The sequence below is a fragment of the Myotis brandtii genome, unplaced genomic scaffold, assembly GCF_000412655.1.
Source record: "Myotis brandtii unplaced genomic scaffold, ASM41265v1 scaffold206, whole genome shotgun sequence".
NCBI classification, from domain to species: Eukaryota; Metazoa; Chordata; class Mammalia; order Chiroptera; family Vespertilionidae; genus Myotis; species Myotis brandtii.
The window spans coordinates 904814-925300 of record NW_005357691.1 but is presented as its reverse complement, the minus strand read 5'-3'; the positions used below and the strand labels follow the sequence as shown (position 1 = coordinate 925300).

Sequence of the window (20487 nt, the reverse complement as noted above, 5' to 3'; positions counted from 1 at the left end):
CAGCAATTTTATCATCAGCCTATGAATTAGCAAGATTTTATTATGTTTCTAAAAAGTGCTGAAAAGCCATAAAACTTTTTTCACAAATTGAGAAAATGCCTGGCTCTCTGACATTTTAGCCTGTTGTCCCTTTTGCCAGGTCAATGGTTTGTACTTTATGCACTGATATGGTGCAATGGTGAACACTAGGATAATGGTCCCAGACCTTACCCCCCCTTTTCCCAATAGGGAGTTAAAGATTTGGTGTTAGGTGTTACCAGTCTTAGTTGGATTTTGTTTCAACTTTGATATTGGGTAAAACTACAATATTCTCACTTTAGATTATGAATTAAATGCACTCTACTTAAATTTTTGGATTGTGAGTTTGTTTAGAGTGAAGTTTTATGCTACTTCTAAGATTCTGTAAGCAGTAGAAATCAAGGACGGTTTTACAAATCAGATATAACTATTTCTTTATTATCACAACATATCTGTTCTTTATATAGTAGTTTCAAAAGCGTTCTCCCATAAGTATAAAAACTCCTGAAAATAGACACTTGAGTCCAAGTTGTGTGAAGTGTTTTTGAATGAGGCAAGCTCAAGGTTCTCCTTGCCTTTTGTTTCCAAATGCGGGTGATTCAGGTCACATATTAGAGAGAATTGTGGTCCACTGCAGCAACAACCAGGACTTCCAGGAATGGCTGGAACAGCTGTATAGACTGATTAGAGGACCTGCCTCCTGCAGTTCATTATCCAAGACATCATCATCATCTTGTAGTGCTCATTCTGTAAGTAGTCCATTTGTTCTGTCCAGGGATTACTAAATCGTCAAATCCTGTCTGCTGAGGACTTATAAGAAGCAGTGAGAATGCCCTTAACCTTTGGGTAGTCTATATCTGTAGGTTTTGAAGTACAGTTAAGCCTTACTAATTTGGATTTCTTGTGGAGAGAGGTCCTCCTAAATTAATACAGTTTTACTTAAATGTGTGCAGTTCAGTTTGACCTTAACTTGGAGTACCAACTAACTGCTAGCAATATTTTTCTAACCAGAAGTCCTGCTAAAATGTTTTAATGATAGGCAAGATTTATTTTTAGTTAGCAACTGTTGTTCTCATATTAATAGTGTGCTAAGTCAAAACCGTTAGTTTACCTTCATAAGTATTGAAGCATCTCCATGTAATCTCATTTATACTATCACTAGAGGCCTAGGACATGAAATTCATGTGTGTGGGGGGGTCCCTCAGCCCAGCCTGCACCCTCTCCAATCTGGGACCCTTTGGGGAATATCCGACTGTGGGATCGGGCCTAAACCTGCAGTTGGACATCCCTCTTTCAATCCAGGACTGCTGGTTCCTAACCGCTCGCCTGCCTGCCTGTCTGATTGCCCCTAACCCCTCTGCCTGCCTGCCTGTCTGATTGCCCCTAACCCCTCTGCCTGCCGGCCTGATCACCCCTAACTTGCCCCAAGCCGGCCTGATCAACCCTAACTTGCCCCCCTGCTGGCCTGATCACCCCTAACTTGCCCCCTTGCCAGCCTGATCGCCCCTAACTTGCCCCCCTGCCAGCCTGATTGCCCCTAACTGCCTCTGCCTTGGCCCCAGCCCCAGCCTAAGCTGCAGTCTAGCCTCCCTCTGTGGGAGGTGACCTGAAGGATCAGGGGAAGGTACCGCCCCCATTACCCCGCTGCTGCTGCCACTGTTGGCCTGAGCCTTGGCCCTTGCAGCCGCTGCGGCTTTGTCCAGAAGGACGTCCGGAAGGTCGTCCGGAAGACGTCTGCTCTAATTAGCATATTACCCTTTTATTAGTATAGATAGTCACTCAGTAGCCTTCAAGGGTAAACTCTTAGTTTGTTTTCTTCCAAGTTATCATAAATTTAGCTATTTATGGAATTTGAATTGATGAGATTTTACTGTACTTGCTGAGTGATATTGAAGATATGCTGTGTTGTTTATTAACACTCAAACCTGTGATACCAAAATTCCAGTTTGGGGAACTGTGTGTTGTGGTAGGAGGAACAAGGGCTTTGGCCTCAGATCTGGGTTCAAATATTAGCTTTGCCAATTGCTGGCTAATTACTTCACTTTGTTACAGTTTTTCTTATGTTTGTTCTGATGAAATAACCAATTTCAGTATCTAATAGAGTGCTAAACATATAACTGAACTCATTAAATTTTGACTGTTCTCCCTTATAGATGAAAAAAATTCTGACTTTAATGAAATTGCAGAAGAGAGAGGGAGAACAGGAGTATGGGATATTGAATTCATTTAGTACTGTTCCATAGAGACCCCATAATCTTTTTTTTTTTCCAGTTTTGCTTTTTTTTAAATTTCTTTATTGGTTAAAGTATTAGAGACCCCATAATCTTGACTGGAAAGTGCAAGTTCTTAAACTGGAGACTTTTGTTTTTTGTTCTTTCCTTTCTGTGGCTGGCACTGCTGATCCAATGACACTATTGATGTTCTCTTACTGTGGGGCATAAGGTTGGGTTCCAATGGCAGATTGCCAATATCTCATCAGACATTTTCCCAGTCTTTTAGCTCTACTGGACAGCCCCGAGGACCCTTGGAGCCTCCTCAAATTATAAAACCATGGAGTTTAAGTTGTCTACGACCTGCACCTCCACTTAGACCATCAGCAGCACTAAGTTATAAAGAGGTAATTTTACTATATATGATATAAAATGCTTCTGACAAGCTAATTTTGTAGCTTATTACCAATAGTTCTGAGGGAATGTGCTTAGAATTTATGATAGGTGATACAAGTCAGTCAATCTTGAATTGCTTGATTAATTGATTTTTTATTTTTTTTAAAAAATATTTTTATTGATTTCAGAGGGAGAGAGAGAGAGAGAGAGAAACATCAATGATGAAAGAGAATCATTGATCGGCTGCCTCCTGCATGCCGCCTGCTGGGGATCGAGTCCCCAACCCAGGCATGTGCCCTTGACCAGAATTAAACCCGGAACCTTTCAGTCCATAGGCTGACATTCTATCCACTGAGCCAAACCAGCTAGGGTGATTTTTAGTTCTTAATTTTCCTTTTCCCCATTGTTTATCTACAAATATTTATTGAATTTCCACAGGGTTTATGTGTACTGAGTTTCCCCAACCTCCTCTTGAAGTGCCTTTGTTTTACCTTTATGATGATATGATAATTTTTAAATTGGTGTGATGTATACACATCTCAAACAAGAGCCACTTCATTAGAGTTGAATTTCCAACCAAACAGACCCAATTCTACTTTTTGGATCATTTTGATCTATTGAACCAAATCAGTAGAGTCTTATGGTAACAAGCCATGTGTCTGAACTATGAAAGTCTGAACTATTTGCTGCAGTTGAAAAGGGAAAAGAATTTAATGAAAGGAATGTCTTTAAAAAAGAGTCTTCTAAGTCAACTGTAGAGGACATTTGGTATTTGGGTAGTGTGGGGATTTCAAGGCTTTATTTTCTCTCGAAGTTGCAATCAGGAAATGTCATTCACTAGCTTCCATAGCTGTGTGGAGTTTACCTTTTCCATCCAAACAGTCGTTTTTCCCCCTAACCTGTTGCTCACCATTTCAGCTTTTAGAAAAGATCATCATTTATTTGTAACTGTTCTTTAAATAGGTCTTAGTGAGTGAAGATTTAAATTTATGAAAGTGAGACACGTCTTAGAGTTATGATGCAAAGACAGCATATATTTGTCTATCGTATGTTTTGATGAATGATGAAGACTTAGCTGAATTTTGAGTTTGTTTTTCTTTGAAACACATGCTACTGTTTCGATTGTTGCTTCAACTCTTAGTGTAGTAAAAATGGAACAATATTTGGACACTGGAGAACTATTTTATCCTTTCCACACAACAGGATAGGAAAAATAACTCTTGAGCTGAATTTTCATTATGTACCTTTTTTCAGAATTTGGCCAGGAAACAGTCCCACAGGTTTGCTTTGAAAATTGACCTGTGATAATTGCAATCATCCAATTTTTTTTTGATTACCTAAACCAGGAGTGCCACTTCATATTTATGTAGGTTCCCTTTTTGATGATGGATATTTCATAATTGTCAGTTACTAAATTCAAATTAAGGTGAGCTTTGAGGGGGTAAAATTGACTTAATCCTTCACAGAACTAATCCATTAAAACTAAGGCATGATTATTTTTTTCTGCTGGGAGAAGAGTTATTAATAAATTCTTACTATGCAGTGTGTATTTTAGTTATTTTCAACATTTGTTATTCTGCACAGAACTGTATTCCTTGGGCTTTTGCATGATGATATTGCATCTAAAACTAATGTGGGAAACATGATGATATTCTCTCTGTGTAATTTATGATAACACTAACATTTCAAATGTTGTTTTAGAAGTATTGATAAATGGATTTGGTCATTGTAACCATCGACCTCTCACGCTCATCTTCTCTTTCTTTACATATTCACTTTAGAGGATGTCTTATATCTTGAAGGTAAGGGTAGAACACTATCTTTGGCTTACAGTGACATCATAATGTTGTGCTGTAACCTTTTATGAATGAAGCTTTCCTTTGTGCTTGTTTTGTCCCTTGTTATTATTGGTGGCTAAAATATGAAGATGCAATTCTGGCATGTAAGTATTTTCTTCAAAAAGCAGGCTCTTGTGAAATACATATGAAACTGTCATTTTATAATGCTTTAAAAATGTCTGTTTTCCTGTATTTTAAAGGTATTTTTTTGTTATTTTTGTCACATGTGAGTTTTTCATGTCTGTCGTTTTATGCATATGGCAAAAACAAATTCAATAATTGATATAATTTATATCTTTTTAAATATACTAATTAAAAAAGTTTTATATATGTATATTGAGCTTGGCTGTAGGAACGTTACCCCTAACCCAAAATTATTATCAGGAAGTCCTTCATTTGGCCTTTCTCTCTGACCATGGGGAAATTACTTAGTCTCTTTGTCTTAGTTTTCCCATCAGACAAATGAAAATTAATATTCTTCATTGTGGGACTGTTGCACAGGAAGATTAATTTAAATCATTTTCAAGCTCTTTGAAAAGAGGTATATAGTACAGTAGTAGTTATAATTTAATTACTATTAAATTCCCTTAATATTGTGTCAGTGGGGAATATAAACCACGTTAGGAATACTGTATTTCCCTAGGACTGACATCCATTACTTTCTCTGCAGATGGTACCCTAAAGGCATTTGGTCTCCTGGAGAATCTGCTGCATCTTTAGTAGGCACGCTCCAGTCTTACTCCCATCCCTATAGCAATTGAGAGGACAATGTCATTGCCTCTGTTTTACTTAACCTTTCAGAATTTATTGGAACCATTTTAAAAATTGTGGATAGTATTACATTTTGATGCACTCCTGATACTGACATACAAAATAAGAGAGAACCATTCTATTTAATTTTATTTGCTCTTTTTTATTTGTTTTTAGAGGATAAGTTTAATTCATAAAGAAACCTCTATTCTTACAGGAATCTAGTAAAAGCCCCAAAACCATGAAGAAGTTTCTTCATAAAAGAAAGACTGAAAGAAAGCCATCAGAAGAGGAATATGTAATTCGGAAAAGTATGCATTTTGTACTTTCTGAAAATTGGTAATGGATTAAATAACAGACAATTTTTTTAAAAGCAGTTAGAGCATTCCCCCCCCCCTGCCCCCCCAGCATCATCTGTTACATAACAACAAATGCATAGAAAGGTTTGGTTACCTCTAAAATTTTTTAATAAGTTGCCTCCTCTGCACTTCATGTCATTTGAGGCAGACACCATCTGTATGGTTTTCATGTTGAATATTTTGCCCACCTGGTTTAGAACCATTAAAAGGAGCATTTGCTATGGATACATTTTCCCCTCTTAGTTTCTCATCAGGTGTGACAAAACTGTGTGTATTAGTCGAAAATACAGTCTGGATAAATTGTTAATTAACCCTGGCTTCTGCATCCCCCTCCCTCACCCTCACCACTCACTTGGGTATGCATGTCAGCATATTAACAGGGTTATGCCATCTAGTCATTTCAAGAATGAGTTGGAGGAGGAGGAAGGAAGAGGGAGAATCAGTGACTATGCTGGTTGGTTGGGAAAATGTCTAGGGTTAATGGAGAGAGCTTCCTAGAGAAGTTGCGCCTTGAAATTTGAAAGAGAGGAAGGATGTGTTGTATTGGATGAGAACTGAGGCTGGTATCAAGCCCAGTGCTGTAAATGTGGCCTTGAGGAGGAGACTGACAGGACTCCCCAGTTTAGAGCTCTGGATGGGCTTTGGGAGCATGCCACCCTTGGTGCTGAACTCACTGATGCTGGTCCCAGTTCTCCTTGGGAATAGTGTCACTCTCACTCCGTTATGAGAATTGAACAAGCTTTTGCTCCTGTCTTTCAGAAATACCACTGGTCAGAGAGGCCAGTCCATAGCAGTGGAGTTCACTGCATAATTTTGAGGCTCCAGAGGCATATATCACTATGAAAAGTAATTATTAATTAAATTTGACAGGTACAGCTGCTCTGGAAGAGGACGCTCAGATTCTTAAAGTGATTGAAGCCTACTGTACCAGCGCAAATATTCAACAAGGCCATGGCTCAAGTAGGTTCCCCCAAACCACTTTCTCTAATGAGTAATGTTTCTTTTTTACTGCTCACTGCCTCTTAAAAGAAGAGAAAAGCAACCCACATTGGTGCAGGGTGTTTAAAACAGGTGACTTGGTGCAGAGGAGCAGTGCAGAGGAGCGGTACAGGACTGCATCTTTCAGATAAGGTGGTTTTACCTACCAAGCGGTTTGTTTACCCAGTTTCTTTTCACCCAGAGAGAAAGAGAGATGCAAGAGTAAAAAAGTTGGAGGTGATAGAAATGAAAAAAATTTTTTTTAAAAAGTCATTCTCCTTTGAAGTACACAGATACCTTCATCAACACTAGTTAGGAATTAAAGAGCCCAGAGAGTTCCTGTGTCTGTGAACTGATGCTAATCTCTTCTTATAGGCAGATTTGGAAAGGAAGTCAAAATACTATCTTTGATCAGCTGCATATTTAAGCAAACAGTGCTTCACCAAATTCAAGTTTCAAAGTTGCTCTGAAAATCTGGAAATGTAGCTGCTTAGCAGGGGCTGTTCAAATGTATACGATTTATCAGGGAACTATTAGGTGAGGGTATGTCCCTGAACAATTTTCAGGTTACAAAATGAAAGCGAGATAATGTTTTCTGATTCATCTTTGTGCTTTTTAAAAAGCCAGGTCACATCGATCATGTCTCAGGATAGGTTATGTGGGGATTTGGTATCTGTGTAAGAAATGAATTCTCCATCATGCTCCATTTTGGACAGCCATTGACACATCTCAAGTGTGGGAGAGGATCACTTAGGTGGACTGCCTTGACATATGCTTTTGAAGTGACTGTCTCTAAGACTGTCATGAGGAAAACGCTCAATATGGAAGTTGGCACATTTGACCATGAAGAGGGGACTGTCACAACTTCTGCTTCATAGGCAAAACCTGGCTGTGGCTTTGGGCATACCCAGCTCTGCTAACAAGTTTTGAGGATCCAGAAAAGGGAAGTGAGAGCAGTTTTTATTGTGAAAAGTAGGAATGAGTAGGGCACAAGGAGACACCAGAAGCAACATCCTTCATACAAAATCTGACCTCATCTCCTCTTCCCACAACCTCTCTTCACATCAATAGAGTTGATAGATATACTTGAAGGTGCAGGCAGGTACTCTAACCTAAAGAATCACATTTTGTCCCTCCGCAGCCTACCTTTTACATGTGGAAAGTGTATAGTGCAGTTCTTGGCAGACAATAAGCCTTTTAGCATCATGGTGACTACCACCCTTTATCCCTCTCCAGCCAAAAGTTCTGTTTCTCTAAAACTGTTATTATTTCTTGCTGCATTCAGTCTGTTGGTCAGTCAGTCTGCTATCCATTTATTAAGTACCTATGAAGTGCTATGAGGTAGAGACATATCCACCTCAGGAAAGGGGAGGTGGTCAAGTGAAGGCAGTGAGTGTTCACAGCACGAAGGAGCTTGGTTTAGAACAGCGGTTCTCAACCTGTGGGTCGCGACCCCTTTGGGGGTCGAACGGCCCTTTCAGAGGGGTCGCCTAAATACAGCCTGCATATCAGATATTTACATTATGATTCATAACAGTAGCAAAATTACAGTTATGAAGTAGCAATGAAAATAATTTTATGGTTGGGGATCAGCACAACATGAGGAACTGTATTAAAGGGTCGTGGCATTAGGAAGGTTGAGAACCACTGGTTTAGAAGATAGGAAACCAGTGACTCAAGGAGACTTGAGATTAAGGGCTCAAGCTTCAGGAGGAAGGATCCAGAAATGAGGGGGAGATTGGATGTGCAGGAGAGCTGTTTGGTTAGGTCCTAGGTCTGTTCTGCCACCTCTTCTATCCCAAATCTTATAGACAGTATGAGCAGAGAGAAATCTCCCAACTCTGGCTCTACCCTTGATCAAAATGGTCTTTCCTGACCCTACCTCACCTTATAGGACTGCAAAGAGAACAAATGGGAGTGAGTGATATTTCTGAGGCCCTTTAAGCATGTTGTGTCACAGTGTAGTGTTATTCTAAATTTACTAAAATTATATAACACCATAGCATAGGATGTGGTGTGCTCTTCTCTGGAGATGTGCATAGACAAATGATCACTGGTCAAATTTTTGCTGTGAAAGAGGCAAAACAGGAAAAGATGGGGTCGTGGTTGAATACAGGTATCACAGTGGCCCTTTCACATAATTTTTCTGAGTACAAGATTCTCTCCTCCCCAAGATTTAATATATTTGGTCATTTAGAATTTTCTCAGGTCAGGAAGATTTAGTCATTAATGTTGGGTGGATGTCTGGGTGCAAGGTTGTAACATGCTATTAATAAGTACCCTTCAATAACAATAGGAGAAAGGAACTGACACCTAAAAATAGTTCTCACTAGGAACTCTTCCCTCTCCACCTTTTTGCAATGCTTATTTGTAGGTTCTCGTAAAGATTCAGTTCCACAAGTCTTACTCCCCGAGGAAGAGAAACTCATCATTGAAGAAACCAGAAGCAACGGTCAGACCATCATCGAAGAAAAGTGAGTAGAGTAGACTAAACCTTTTTTGATTTGTCTAGGGGCTGGAAAGATGATTCTGGCAGGGCAATGTGGCTCTTGCAAAGCTTATACTGAAGCACTATCCCTTCTTGTCTGAGAATGTGACCATCTTTGTTGATCATGCAGTTGGGAGCCTTGGGAGGGCTGTCCCCCAGCAAAGGGAAGGGGGAAGGAGAGACACAGGAGGCAAAACTCTCTTCATGGTGGCTACCCCTGGAGCCCACTCCCCCATACAGTAAGGTGTTTCAGGATACATATGAATATCACTCTACATGGATGTATGGGGCACCTGGGGAGGCCATGGCATCAATTTCCCTGCCTAGAGGGTGCTTCTCACATTTATTGAGTCAAGCACTGGACTTTCACCAACATGACCTCATTTAAAATCCTATAGCAATCAGTGAGATAAGCATTATTTTCACCACTTTTACAGATGAAGAAACTGAGGTTCAGGGTGATTATGTCCCTGGCCTACCTTTGCACAGTAGTGAGGGTGGCCTAATGGGGGGAAAATCAGCTTAAATAACGCATGCCTCATAAAATAAACACAAAGTAGCAAAATAATTCATTTGCTTAAGCTTGAGTCATTTCTGAAATCAAGCCTAAATTTGCAGCAGACAGCATATTTCAAAGTGCTTGGCGTCATCAGTGTACAATACTTTTCCATCTGGTGTATGGAGTGATAACGGCCAAGTAGTAAAGCACTTGGGCTTATGAGAAGAACAATCCTGGTTCAACTCCAAATTCTACCACTTGCTGGCTGTGTGACCTGTGGCAAGTTCCTGCATCTATCTGTGCCTCAGTTTCCTCATCTTTAAAATGAGTATGGTAGTAATACTTTCAGGTTGTTGTGAGCTTAAATGGAATAATAAGTGTTTATAAAGGTTAACACATGGTAATCACTCAATATAAATGATTATACTATAAGTAGAGGCCTGGTGCATGAAATTTGTGCACTGGAGGGGGGTGTCCCTCAGCCCAGCCTGCACCCTCTCCAATCTGGGACCCCTCGAGGGATGTCCGACTGCCCTCTCACAATCCGGGACTGCTGGCTCCCAATCGCTCGCCTGCCTGCCTGCCTGATTGCCACTAACTGCTTCTGCCTGCCAGCCTGATCATCCTCTACCCACTCCCCTGCCAGCCTGATTGACGCCTAACTGCTCCCCTGCTGGCCCGATTGCCCCCAACTGCCCTCCCCTGTTCCCCCCCAACTGCCCTCCCCTGCAAGCCTGGTCCCTCCCAACTGCCCTCCCTCCCCTTCAGGCCCAGTTGCCCCCAACTGCCCTCCCCTGTTGGCCTGGTCACCCCCAATTGCCCTCCCCTCTTGGCCATCTTGTGACCCCATGGGGGCAGCTATCTTGTGTGAGAGTGTGATGGTCAATTTGCATATCACCTCTTTATTATATAAGACTATGTTATTTAAATTTTTATAATTTAATTACAGCTGACATTCAGTATTATATCAGTTTCACAAGTACAGCATAATGGTTAGATGCATCTAATTTATGAAATGATCCTCAATAAGTCTAGTACCCACCTGGCACCATACATACTTATTACAATATTATTGACTATATTCTCTATGCTGTGCTTTACGTCCCTGGGACTATTTTGTATATGCCAATTTGTACTTCTTAATCTTTTCACCTTTTTACCCAACCCCCAACACCCCTCCTATCTATCTATCTATCATCTATATATAAAAGCCTAATATGCAAATTGTTCCCTCGGGAATTCAACCGGGAGACCGGGAGCTTGATTACTCCCTATGATATGCGCTGATCACCAGGGGTCAGCGCGGAATGAAGGAAGGCCCCAGCCGGCAGTTGGAAGGCCCCAATTGGCCCTGATCGCTGGCCAGGCCTAGGGACCCTATCCATGCACAAATTTCGTGCACCGGGTCTCTAGTCAACCATAAGTTTATTCTCTGTATTTGTGAATTTGTTTCTATTTTGTTTGTTTATTTTGTATTTTAGATTCCATATATAAGTGAAATTATATGGTATTTCTCTTTATCTGACTTATTTCACTTAGCATAATACCTTATAAGTCCATCTATTTTGTCACAAATGATAAGATTTCATTTGTTTTATGGCCAAGTAATATTCCATTGTATATGTACCACTTCTTTATTCAATCATCTATTGATGGATACTTAGGTTGCTTCCATGTCTTGGCTATTTTAAATAATGCTGCAGTGAGCATAGGGATGCATATCTCTTTTCGTAATAGTGATTTGGATTTCTTTAGATAAATACTCAGAAGTGGGATTGCTGAGCCATTTGATAGTTCTAGTTTTAATTTTTTGAAGAACCTCCACACTGTTTTCCATACTGGTTGTACCAATTTGCAATCCCACCAAAACTTGTTGTTTATTGATTTATTGGTGATAGCCCTTCTGACAGGTATGAGGTGATATCTCATTATTTTTTTAGAATTTTATTTTTCAATTCTAGTTTATAGTCATTATTATTTAGTGTTAGCTTCAGGTATATCTCATTGTGGTTTTAATTTGTATTTCTCTGATGATTAGTGATATTCAGCATCTTTTCATATATCTATTGACCATTTGTATGTTGTCTTTGGAGAAATGTCTACTCATGTCCTCTGCTCATTTTTTTAAATTGGTTTGTTAGTTTTTTTAGTGTTAAGTCATATGAGTTCTTTATATAGTTTGAGTATGTCAAATGATGGTTGTTGGTATCAATTCAACACCAACAGGAATTCCCAATTTGGGGTACAATGAAAAAGGAAACTTTATTCAGTGCAAACAGCTCAATAGTGTTATAGCTCAGTTACGAAGCAGCACAACTGTGAAACAGCCCAGCTGTGAAGCACTAGGGTGAGCCAGCAATGGGGCCAGGCAGCCTGGAGCCAAGCCTCTCTCCACATAGACAGTTGTGCTCTGCTCCTGTAAGACACCTTTTATGTTTCATCTTTGGTGGAAAAGGAAAGTGCACTCTCTGAGCCAGAGGGGAGCTGATTCATATAGACAGAAGTCCCTGTCTCTGGTCCCTGATTGGTTTGTCCTCATGCAAATGAGGACTCCAAATCTTCACAATTTGGTTGGTCCAAAAGGCACTATTCTGGTTGGTCAGAATGGAGACACTCCAGTTTTTTAGTGAAGATACAGATGGAAATACAGCTGCATAACTCCTATTATATGGGGAAAGCCTCAGTCCTATTGGTTGAAAAAGGATTCCAGGAACTACTTTATAAGGGCTGGCTCAGATTGAAGAAACACTGTGAAGGAAGGCAGTTCAATGCAGAGGTAGGCAACTTAGTGCAGGCTTCTTCCTGAAGTGCAGTTTGTGTGATACACCCCTTATATAGAAACTAGAGACCCAGTGCACGAATTCGTGCATGGGTGGGGTCTGGCCAGCCCGGCCCAAATCGGGGCAGATCAGGGCTGGGCCTGTTGTGAGGAGGAGATGGGGGGAGGTTGGCCAGTGGGCCCTGCCCCCGATTTGGGGGGGGGGCTCATTGCAGGTGTGGCTGGCCGTGGGGAAAGGCTGTGGGTGGTGGTCTGGCTGGCCCCACCCCTGATTGGTGGGGGGGCGATCAGGAGTGGAGCTGGCTGGGGGGAGGGGCCGCGGGCTGATCGGGGTGGTGGGGGCTGATCAGAGGTGACACTGGCCAGGGGGAGGGACTGTGGGTGGTGGGCTGGCCAGCCCCGCCCCCGAATGGGGTAGGGGGTTGATCAACGGTGGGGCCAGCTGGGGGAGGGGTTGCAGGGACAGTTGGCTGGCTTCCCTGTCCTCGATTGGGGTGGGAGAGGCCAATCAGGGGTGGGGCCGGCAAGGGGGAGGGGTCACAGGAAGTTGGCTGTCTGGCCCCACTCCAGATCCGGCCGGTCATTCCAGTCATTCTGGTTGTTCCGCCGGTCAGTGTCTGGGCTTTTATATATAGAGATGTGTCTTGGTATTGGTCTATTTGGGTTCATCTTGTTTTGGACTCTCTGTGATTCTTGGACTTCCATGTCTGTCACCAATTTAGAGAAGGAAGTTTTCCATCATTATTTCTTCAAATAGGATTTCAATCACTTGCTCTCCCTCTTCTCCTTCTGGTTCCCCTATGATGCAAATGTTGACAATTGATTTTTATCCCAGAGGTTCCTTAAATAATTCTCATATTTTTAAATCTTTTTCTTTTTGCTGTTCCAATTACGTTTTTGCTACCTTGTCTTCCAATTCACTGATTTGATCCTCTGCTTCATCTAATCTATTGTTGATTCCATTTTACGTGTTATTTTATTCCCATTTAATGTAATCGTCATTTCAGTTATTGTACTCTTTATTTCTGACTGGTTCTTTTTAATGGTTTCTATTTATTTTTGTAAGTTCTCACCAAGTTCATCTATTCTTTCCCTAAATTAATTGAGCATCCTTATAATCAATGTTTTGAACACTGTATCTGATATTATGCTTTCTCCATTTTGTTTATTGCTTTTTCTGGAGTTCTGTTATTTCATTTGTGACATGTTCGTTGTCTCCTCTTTTTGGCTGCCTCCATGTGTTATATTCTATTTATTAAATGGTGGATCTGTTATGCCTGCCAGTCTTGGCAGAATGTCCTTATATAGTAGGTGTCCTGTGGGGTCCAGTGGTACAGTCTCCCTGGTCACTTGAGCTAGATACCCCAAGGGTGTCCCTTATGCAGGTCATGTGAGGCCTTTGGTTGTAGTTTAGCCTTGATTGTTGTTAGCATATCGGTGGGTGGGACTGATCCTCAGGCTAACTTACTGAGAAGACTGCTGTGACTGCAGTGGATAAGCTGTTGTCCAGGGCCTGACTTCATGGAGCGGAGTTTGCTTTATTGGGGCTCTGGTGCCTGCCAAAGGGTGTGTCATTTGTTGAGCTAATTGGGTGGTAGCCTTGTGTGGTTTGAATCTGGCCACTAGGTGTATTGATTCTGTGGCCTCTTAGGAGGGTCTCCAATGGAGATAAATGCCAGCCACTGCCTTTGCCTGGATCATGACCACCTGGTAGGAGCTACAAAGTGATTTGCAGTTGACAGCTGCCTTTCCTTGGTGTGGAGGTGCCTGGGAGAAGCTATGCCATGAACTGTGGCTGACTGCCACTAGTGCCAGGCTTGGGCATGCTCAGCAAGAGGAACAGGGCATGTGAAATCCAACTGCTGCTTCTTTCGTGTTTGTGGACCTTTGATAGATTTTAGCCAAAGTCTGCAGTGTGGGCTGAGGCCAGTGATTTGTGAGGAACAGCTAGTGAAAGATGTTCAGTCTGGTGTGCAAGTTGTGTGCAGCAACATCTCAGGGAGACTCCAGGGTGGGGTGAGCAATGTTTGCCAGGTTGATGGATCTCAGACTTGGGGCCCACCTGCACCTGATGACTGGGTGGAGGGAGGGTCTATAATTATATTAATACCTCCTACAACTTTGTGAGGTTTTCAGTGGAATGTGGCATTATCCACAGTTTGTATGTGAAGAAAGACCAAGAGAGAATGAGAAGGAACTAGTTACCCAAGGTTAACTGTTTGGTAAGTGGTAGGATTAGACCTGGAACCCAGATCTATAAAGTTCTTGTCCAGGAAGAGCCAGAGAAGAAATGACTGCTTCACAACTCAGCTAGGGTGTCTTATCCTTTTATGGAATATACTAGGGGCCCAGTGCATGAATTTGTGCACCTTGAAAGAAACTGAGGGCCACAAAGCTGTGGTGGGCACAGGGGCGGGTCTCGGCCCATCCTCTGTGCCCCCACCTGTCCCCTCTCACCCTGGCCCCCCATCCCCTGTCTGCCGACAGCCCCGCTCCTGCCGCCACTGCTCCCATGCGCTGACGATGCTGGCCCTGCTTGCATCTGCTGATGGTGCGGAGAAATTGGGGCCAGCAGCGGGTGTGAGTGGGGCCAGCGCCATCAGTGGGTGTGAGCGGCAGCTGCTGCCCTGATTGCCCCTCGGGAGCAGAGGGAGGTAGAGAAGCCCTCAGGAGCAATCGGGGCCGGCAGCCACCGCTTGCACTTGCTGACGGCGCCGAGCGATTGGGGCCCGTGCCGGCAGTGGGTGCAAGCAGGGCCATCACCAGCAGCAGGTGGGAGAGGTGGCTGCCAGCCCCAATCGTCCCTCAGGAGCAGGAGGAGGTGGAGAAGCCCTGACTGGCTATCAGGGCCAGCAGCTGCCACTCTCACCTGCTGATGGCGCTGAGTGATCAGAGCCGGTGCCAGCAGCGGGTGTGAGTGGCGGCTCCAGCACCAGCAGCAGGTGCAAGTGGCAGCTCCGGCACTGGCAGTGGGTTCAAGCAAGGCCAGCGCCAGCAGCAGGTGCAAGCGCTGGGAGGGACTGTGTTGTGCAGGAGCAAAGAATTTTCAGTAACCACCAGAGGTTCACCCTGATGACAGCGACTGGCGCCCCACCTTGGTCTGGGGCCCCGCTCACCTGCTCCACCATCCTGCTGTGGCTGATGCCCGCCATGTTCCACACGCTCCCCCTGGTGGTCAGTGCACGTCATAGCGATGGGTTGTTTGGTAGTTCCGCCGTTCAGTCTATTTGCATATTAGGGTTTTATATAGGTAGATGGGATCTTCCAGAAATAATGCTTCTGCCTTTGTGTCTTGTAGGTGAGAAAATCAATGCTATAGCACAGATATTGTAGGATTGGTAGGGCCCTGTGATACTTATTATATGTTAGGTGATATTTATTCCTGCCCCCAAAAGAGAAATAAAAAACCTGATGATAATCCCTAGGTTCTTTTTTTGTAAATACTCAAGCTGGGAAGTAAGTGGCAAAAGAGGAGAGAAGTGTAGGGAAGGTGCAATGACATGGAGTTTGCATGAGCATACGTGGTGATGGTGGTTAGCCCATAACAAGGAGGAACACAAGGACAATTAATAGCAGTATTTTCTCTGGTCAGGTAGAAAATCCTCTGTTTTTCAGGATCTGTATTTCTATAAAGCTGCTTTTCTTGTTAAGTGTTACTTAACAATACTCCAGTGCCAGCTATTAATCTCTAAACTTTATGTTCTAGGAGCCTCGTTGACACTGTTTATGCCTTGAAGGATGAGGTGAAAGAACTGAAACAGGTAATGAAATATAAGTCTTTTTTCTCAAATCATAACTCCCTCTTCCTTGTCACAAACCAGTAGATGCTCTCGGGAAAGGTCCAGGAACAAAATGGTGAGGTGGGGATTTTTATTTTCCTTGTGTCATCAAGGTGGGTTTTGTTGATTTTACCATGTGGCTTTGGGTAGAAACTTCTGAGGCTTGATTCTATACCTATTTAGTGATTTATAATAGGGTCCAAAACTTACTTAAAACTTTCACGTTTCCTGATATTTGTTAACAGAATTTAAGAAAAGATAAGTAATTTGTGAGCATGTAATCAGAATTATAACTCGTAATTTGTGAGCTCCAGTGCAGATGTGATCCAGTGCTCCATGATGTTCACACTTCCTTATGTTTGAGGATTGACTGTACCTAGTGACAGGGTAAAGGATGGATTGAAAGGAAGAGAGACCAGACTCTGAAAGACCAGTTAGGACTTATTACAAAACTCAGGGTGAGACATGATGAAGTTCTGACCTGAGGTAGTGCTACTGAGGCTACAGCGGAGGAAAACGAATGTAAAGGAAGGCACATTGCAAAGTTAGAGCCTGTGGAAAATGATGGTGTGATTTTGGGATTAAGAAAGAGCCAGGGATTGAAGATGAAGCTTATTACCTTGGTATCTAGTTTGATATGGTGATGCCCTTCATGGAGATCAGCAACCACAAGGGAAGAGAAGTTTGGGGTGGTGGAGATAGAGTTCACTTTAGGACATAATGAGTTTGAGGGGCTTGAAACATATCTAGGGGGAAATACCAAATTGGCATTGGGGACTGGGGACCTAGTGCTCATGAGATGAGATGAAATAAGTACCAGAGAGATTTTGGAGGCCTCCTAGTAGATACTTGAGTTGAAAGAGAATAGACACTAAGAAAAGAGTATTGAATTAGCAGAGGGCCAGGGACAGAGCCTTAGAGAATGGTTGTATTTCAAGAAAGAAGAATGCAAAAGGTTTGTCAGAGAGAGGTAGGAGAATCAAGAAGTTGCCTTGTGTTAGGAGCTGAGAGAAAGGATTTTGAGGAAGAAAAGTGTAGTCCATAGTGAAGACCACCAAGAGGATGAGCAGGAGGAGCCCTGAGAAGGGGTCCCTTTGTTTGGTAATCAAGTCTTTTCCCATAATAGGAGAATAAAAGAATGAAGCAATGCCTGGAAGAAGAATTGAAATCAAGAAGGGACCTAGAAAAGCTCGTTCGGAGGCTGTTGAAGCAAACTGATGAGTGTATTCGGGCTGACTCCAGTAACAAGACCTCCATTCTTCCATAACCATCACCGTGTACCTGGGCAGAGTGTGCCTTCAGTGCATCTTAAAATGTCCATCTGAATGATTTGGCTCAGTTTGCTCACTTCCTTGGTTTTTATTTTGTATTTGAGTCAGCCCCCTTCCCTCTGTTTGTTTGTTTTTGTTTGGTTATTGGTTGGTTGGTTACATTTTTCCTGACAGGGATAAAAGCAAGAGGTGGTGGTAGAAGTCTCCTCAGTGTTTTTTCTATTCAATAACAAAAGGAAAGCTAATGTAGGCAAATGACTTAATTGATCTTCTGTTGGCCTTGAATTCATAGTGCCTCTTTAACAACCATTAATTACCCTTTTGGGGCTGGCTACTATCACAAAGCTACTAGGCATGGATTATTAAAGATGAGTTTGACTTTCCCCCAATGCTTTCCTGTACCTGGAAGCCCCTCAGTACCAAATTTACTGACAGCGAAGCTTTTTGAGTTATGACTAGAGTAGAGTGAAAGACAAACACACATTAGCCCAATGATCCAGCTGCCTTTCCCTGGACCATCATTTGCTACCCCTCAATGCACTTTTTTTTATTACTATCCAATGTTGTCTATAAGACCAAGAAGACAGTAGCACCCTTATTCCTTTTGTGTTGGTTAACATTTTAGTTCTGTGGGTCAAAAGCTTTATGGGTCATTCATACCAACACCAAATCCATTAGCAAACTGCACTGGACAGTCCTCCCTTCAGCAATGGAGTTGACCACCTCTTCTCCAATACATAATAGAATTTTTCCCTAGCCTTCTGCCTCATTGTAAGTTTTATATTTCCTCAGTGCTTTTAGCCAACCATACCAAGTGGTATGTAAAGTAGTATGCTTGTACTTTGCTTACTTAAAAAAAAATATCGACTGTGAGCAGGTATTATATCTACATTGCATATTCAAATTGCAACTTCTCATCTTTAAAACAATTTGCCATTGAGGAGATATTGTATCCCAGCAGACAGCTTTAATTCACATATTGCTCTCCCATATATGTTATGAGAAACTTAATATTCATCAGCCTCTAAGCATTATTTGTAGAAATGTGCTATTGGTCCAGTTTGTATATCCAGGGGGGAAAAAGTACCCCTCTAGCAGCTGTGTGTTGGTTACTAATGAAGCAGATTATTTGGAATTGGTTTACTCAAGTTTCTCCTGGAATCAAACAATTGCCTTAGTAAGCATCTCAGAAATTAGAGCTGTGACATACCAGATTTAGAAGATGGTCACAGAAGAGTAGCATACATCCAAATTACTCCCAATTGAAAAATCACTTCTCCCAAGGAGGTGAAATTTGGCCAGGTGGGGAAGATCACTGGAAAAAGAGGCAAGGGGCCAGTGGACTGATCAAAGCTGTCTTCTAGATACATTTGAAAGGTGCCTATAAATATGGATTTTGCAAATATTGTTTAGAAACCAAACTTGAAGCTTGAACCTCTCAGCTTCCTAAGCCCCTTTTCTTTCTAGTACTGGAGGTATCAAGTTCTGATAGCTGCATGGTATGGGGCTGTTCACTGCTTGCTGCACGGCAGAAATGAACCATTCACAGGAAATAGACTATTCCTGTTGTCCAACATCAGCCAACCACACACAGCTGTCTTTGGAAGCTGAAGAGTGAAGAAGATGTCTAAGAATTGGCTGTTGTTCTGTTTTTAAGTACAGCAGTTTAGATATGCCACCCTTCACCTAAAAATTAAAAACAACACAGATCTTAGCATTTGCTCTGTCTGTGGTTAGTCAATGGCTTGCAATAAATGTGCAAACTATATCCATAGGAAACATTTTTGTGATTGCAAAATATTTTAGTTGATAAGGTATAGCTTAAAATATTGAAAGGTCTTTATTTTAAAGTGACATGTATAAATGCATGTTTTGGGGACTTGGTCCTTCTGATGAGAGGCCCTCAGTTGTCTGGATAATGAAGCTTGTGCAGAGTGGTGTCCACACTCACACACTAAACAATAATATAAAGGAAATGAAGCCATGTTAACCTGAGAGCAGTATCTCCATAGTTGTATTGTTTACAATACTCTATAAATGGGTTTCTGTTACCCTGTAATTAAATTGTTGCCCTTGGAGGCCTTTCAGTTCCTCTTCTGTCATGTCCCTTCTTACACAGGCTCAAATTTTCTAACTTGTTTTTATTTTGAACTTTAAAAATTGACATTTTCAAATAAATAAGAATAACAATGCTTTATAAAATAAGTACTGTGTTTTATCACTTTTATTATTTATTTATTTATTTATTTATTTATTCATTTATTTATTTAGCTAGCTGGTGTGCAGAAAGATTTCTCATGCTATGTCAACTTCCTTTCCTATTTCATCATCATCAGGCCCCCTAGCCAGTTTTGACCTTTTTCACTCAGGGCAGATGATATTTGCTCCCCACTTTATACAAATAATATATGCCTTGAGACAGAACCTTCCTTAATTTCACTCCTCTCCTTCTGGCCTGAACCTATAAACTGTATTTCTCACCATTTGCATTCCAATACTAGAAAAATATCCATTTTCCTGATCAAACTTATTCCTTGATCTTAAGTCTTATCCCCATCCCTCTTTGTATTTTGTAGGATTTTGCCAATCAGTGATATCTTATATTTTGACCATAGTTGGAATGTTGGTGTCAAGAGTCAGGAAGGATTTATTTATCTAAAAATATATGCTCTGGATATTATGTTTCTACTCAGCATCCAATCCTACCTTTTTTATGTCCCCTACCCCCAAGGCTAAAAAACAAACAAAAAAAATACACACCCCAGACTCCCCTCCAGCTAGGATTCTGGATACAATGTGGGTTCTTATACATTTTCAGTTCTGGCAATGAGATGCTTTTGCACAATATTTGGAAGCCTTCAGTTAAGCAGAGGATATCTTCCTAGGACTTTCTGGCTGGCAGGCAGTTCCAAGGATATGTTGATGGCTTATGTACTCTACATTCCAGTGTGTGTATCCACAGTTATTGGTAAGGAACCAGTGGCAGCAGTGCTGATGATAGAAGTGGCAGCAGCTTCCTAAACTAGATTTGGATCACAACTGCAATGATATGACCACAAAGCCATTAGTCCAAAGGCAGGCCCTTGACTTCCACTTCTGTAGCCAATAGTTTTGTAGATATA

At 41.9% G+C, this 20487-nt stretch overlaps 1 protein-coding gene across 3 annotated transcripts in view; it reads left to right on the top strand.

Moving 5' to 3' along the window:
* ARHGEF6 (Rac/Cdc42 guanine nucleotide exchange factor (GEF) 6) overlaps positions 1-19570 on the top strand; it is a 122003-nt gene extending 102433 nt beyond the window's left edge. The window contains exons 15-23 of one of the 3 annotated variants that reach the window (XM_014538935.1): positions 622-767; positions 2510-2635; positions 4406-4426; positions 4552-4566; positions 5430-5523; positions 6442-6531; positions 8924-9023; positions 16022-16076; positions 17221-19570. In XM_014538935.1, coding sequence (XP_014394421.1) covers positions 622-767; positions 2510-2635; positions 4406-4426; positions 4552-4566; positions 5430-5523; positions 6442-6531; positions 8924-9023; positions 16022-16076; positions 17221-17361 — 788 coding nt within the window. In that variant the 3' untranslated portion in view covers positions 17362-19570. The remainder of the gene's footprint in view (positions 1-621; positions 768-2509; positions 2636-4405; positions 4427-4551; positions 4567-5429; positions 5524-6441; positions 6532-8923; positions 9024-16021; positions 16077-17220) is intronic. The other 2 variants (XM_005865334.2, XM_005865335.2) reach the window with 2 other exon arrangements.
* The last annotated feature ends 917 nt before the right edge of the window (positions 19571-20487 follow it).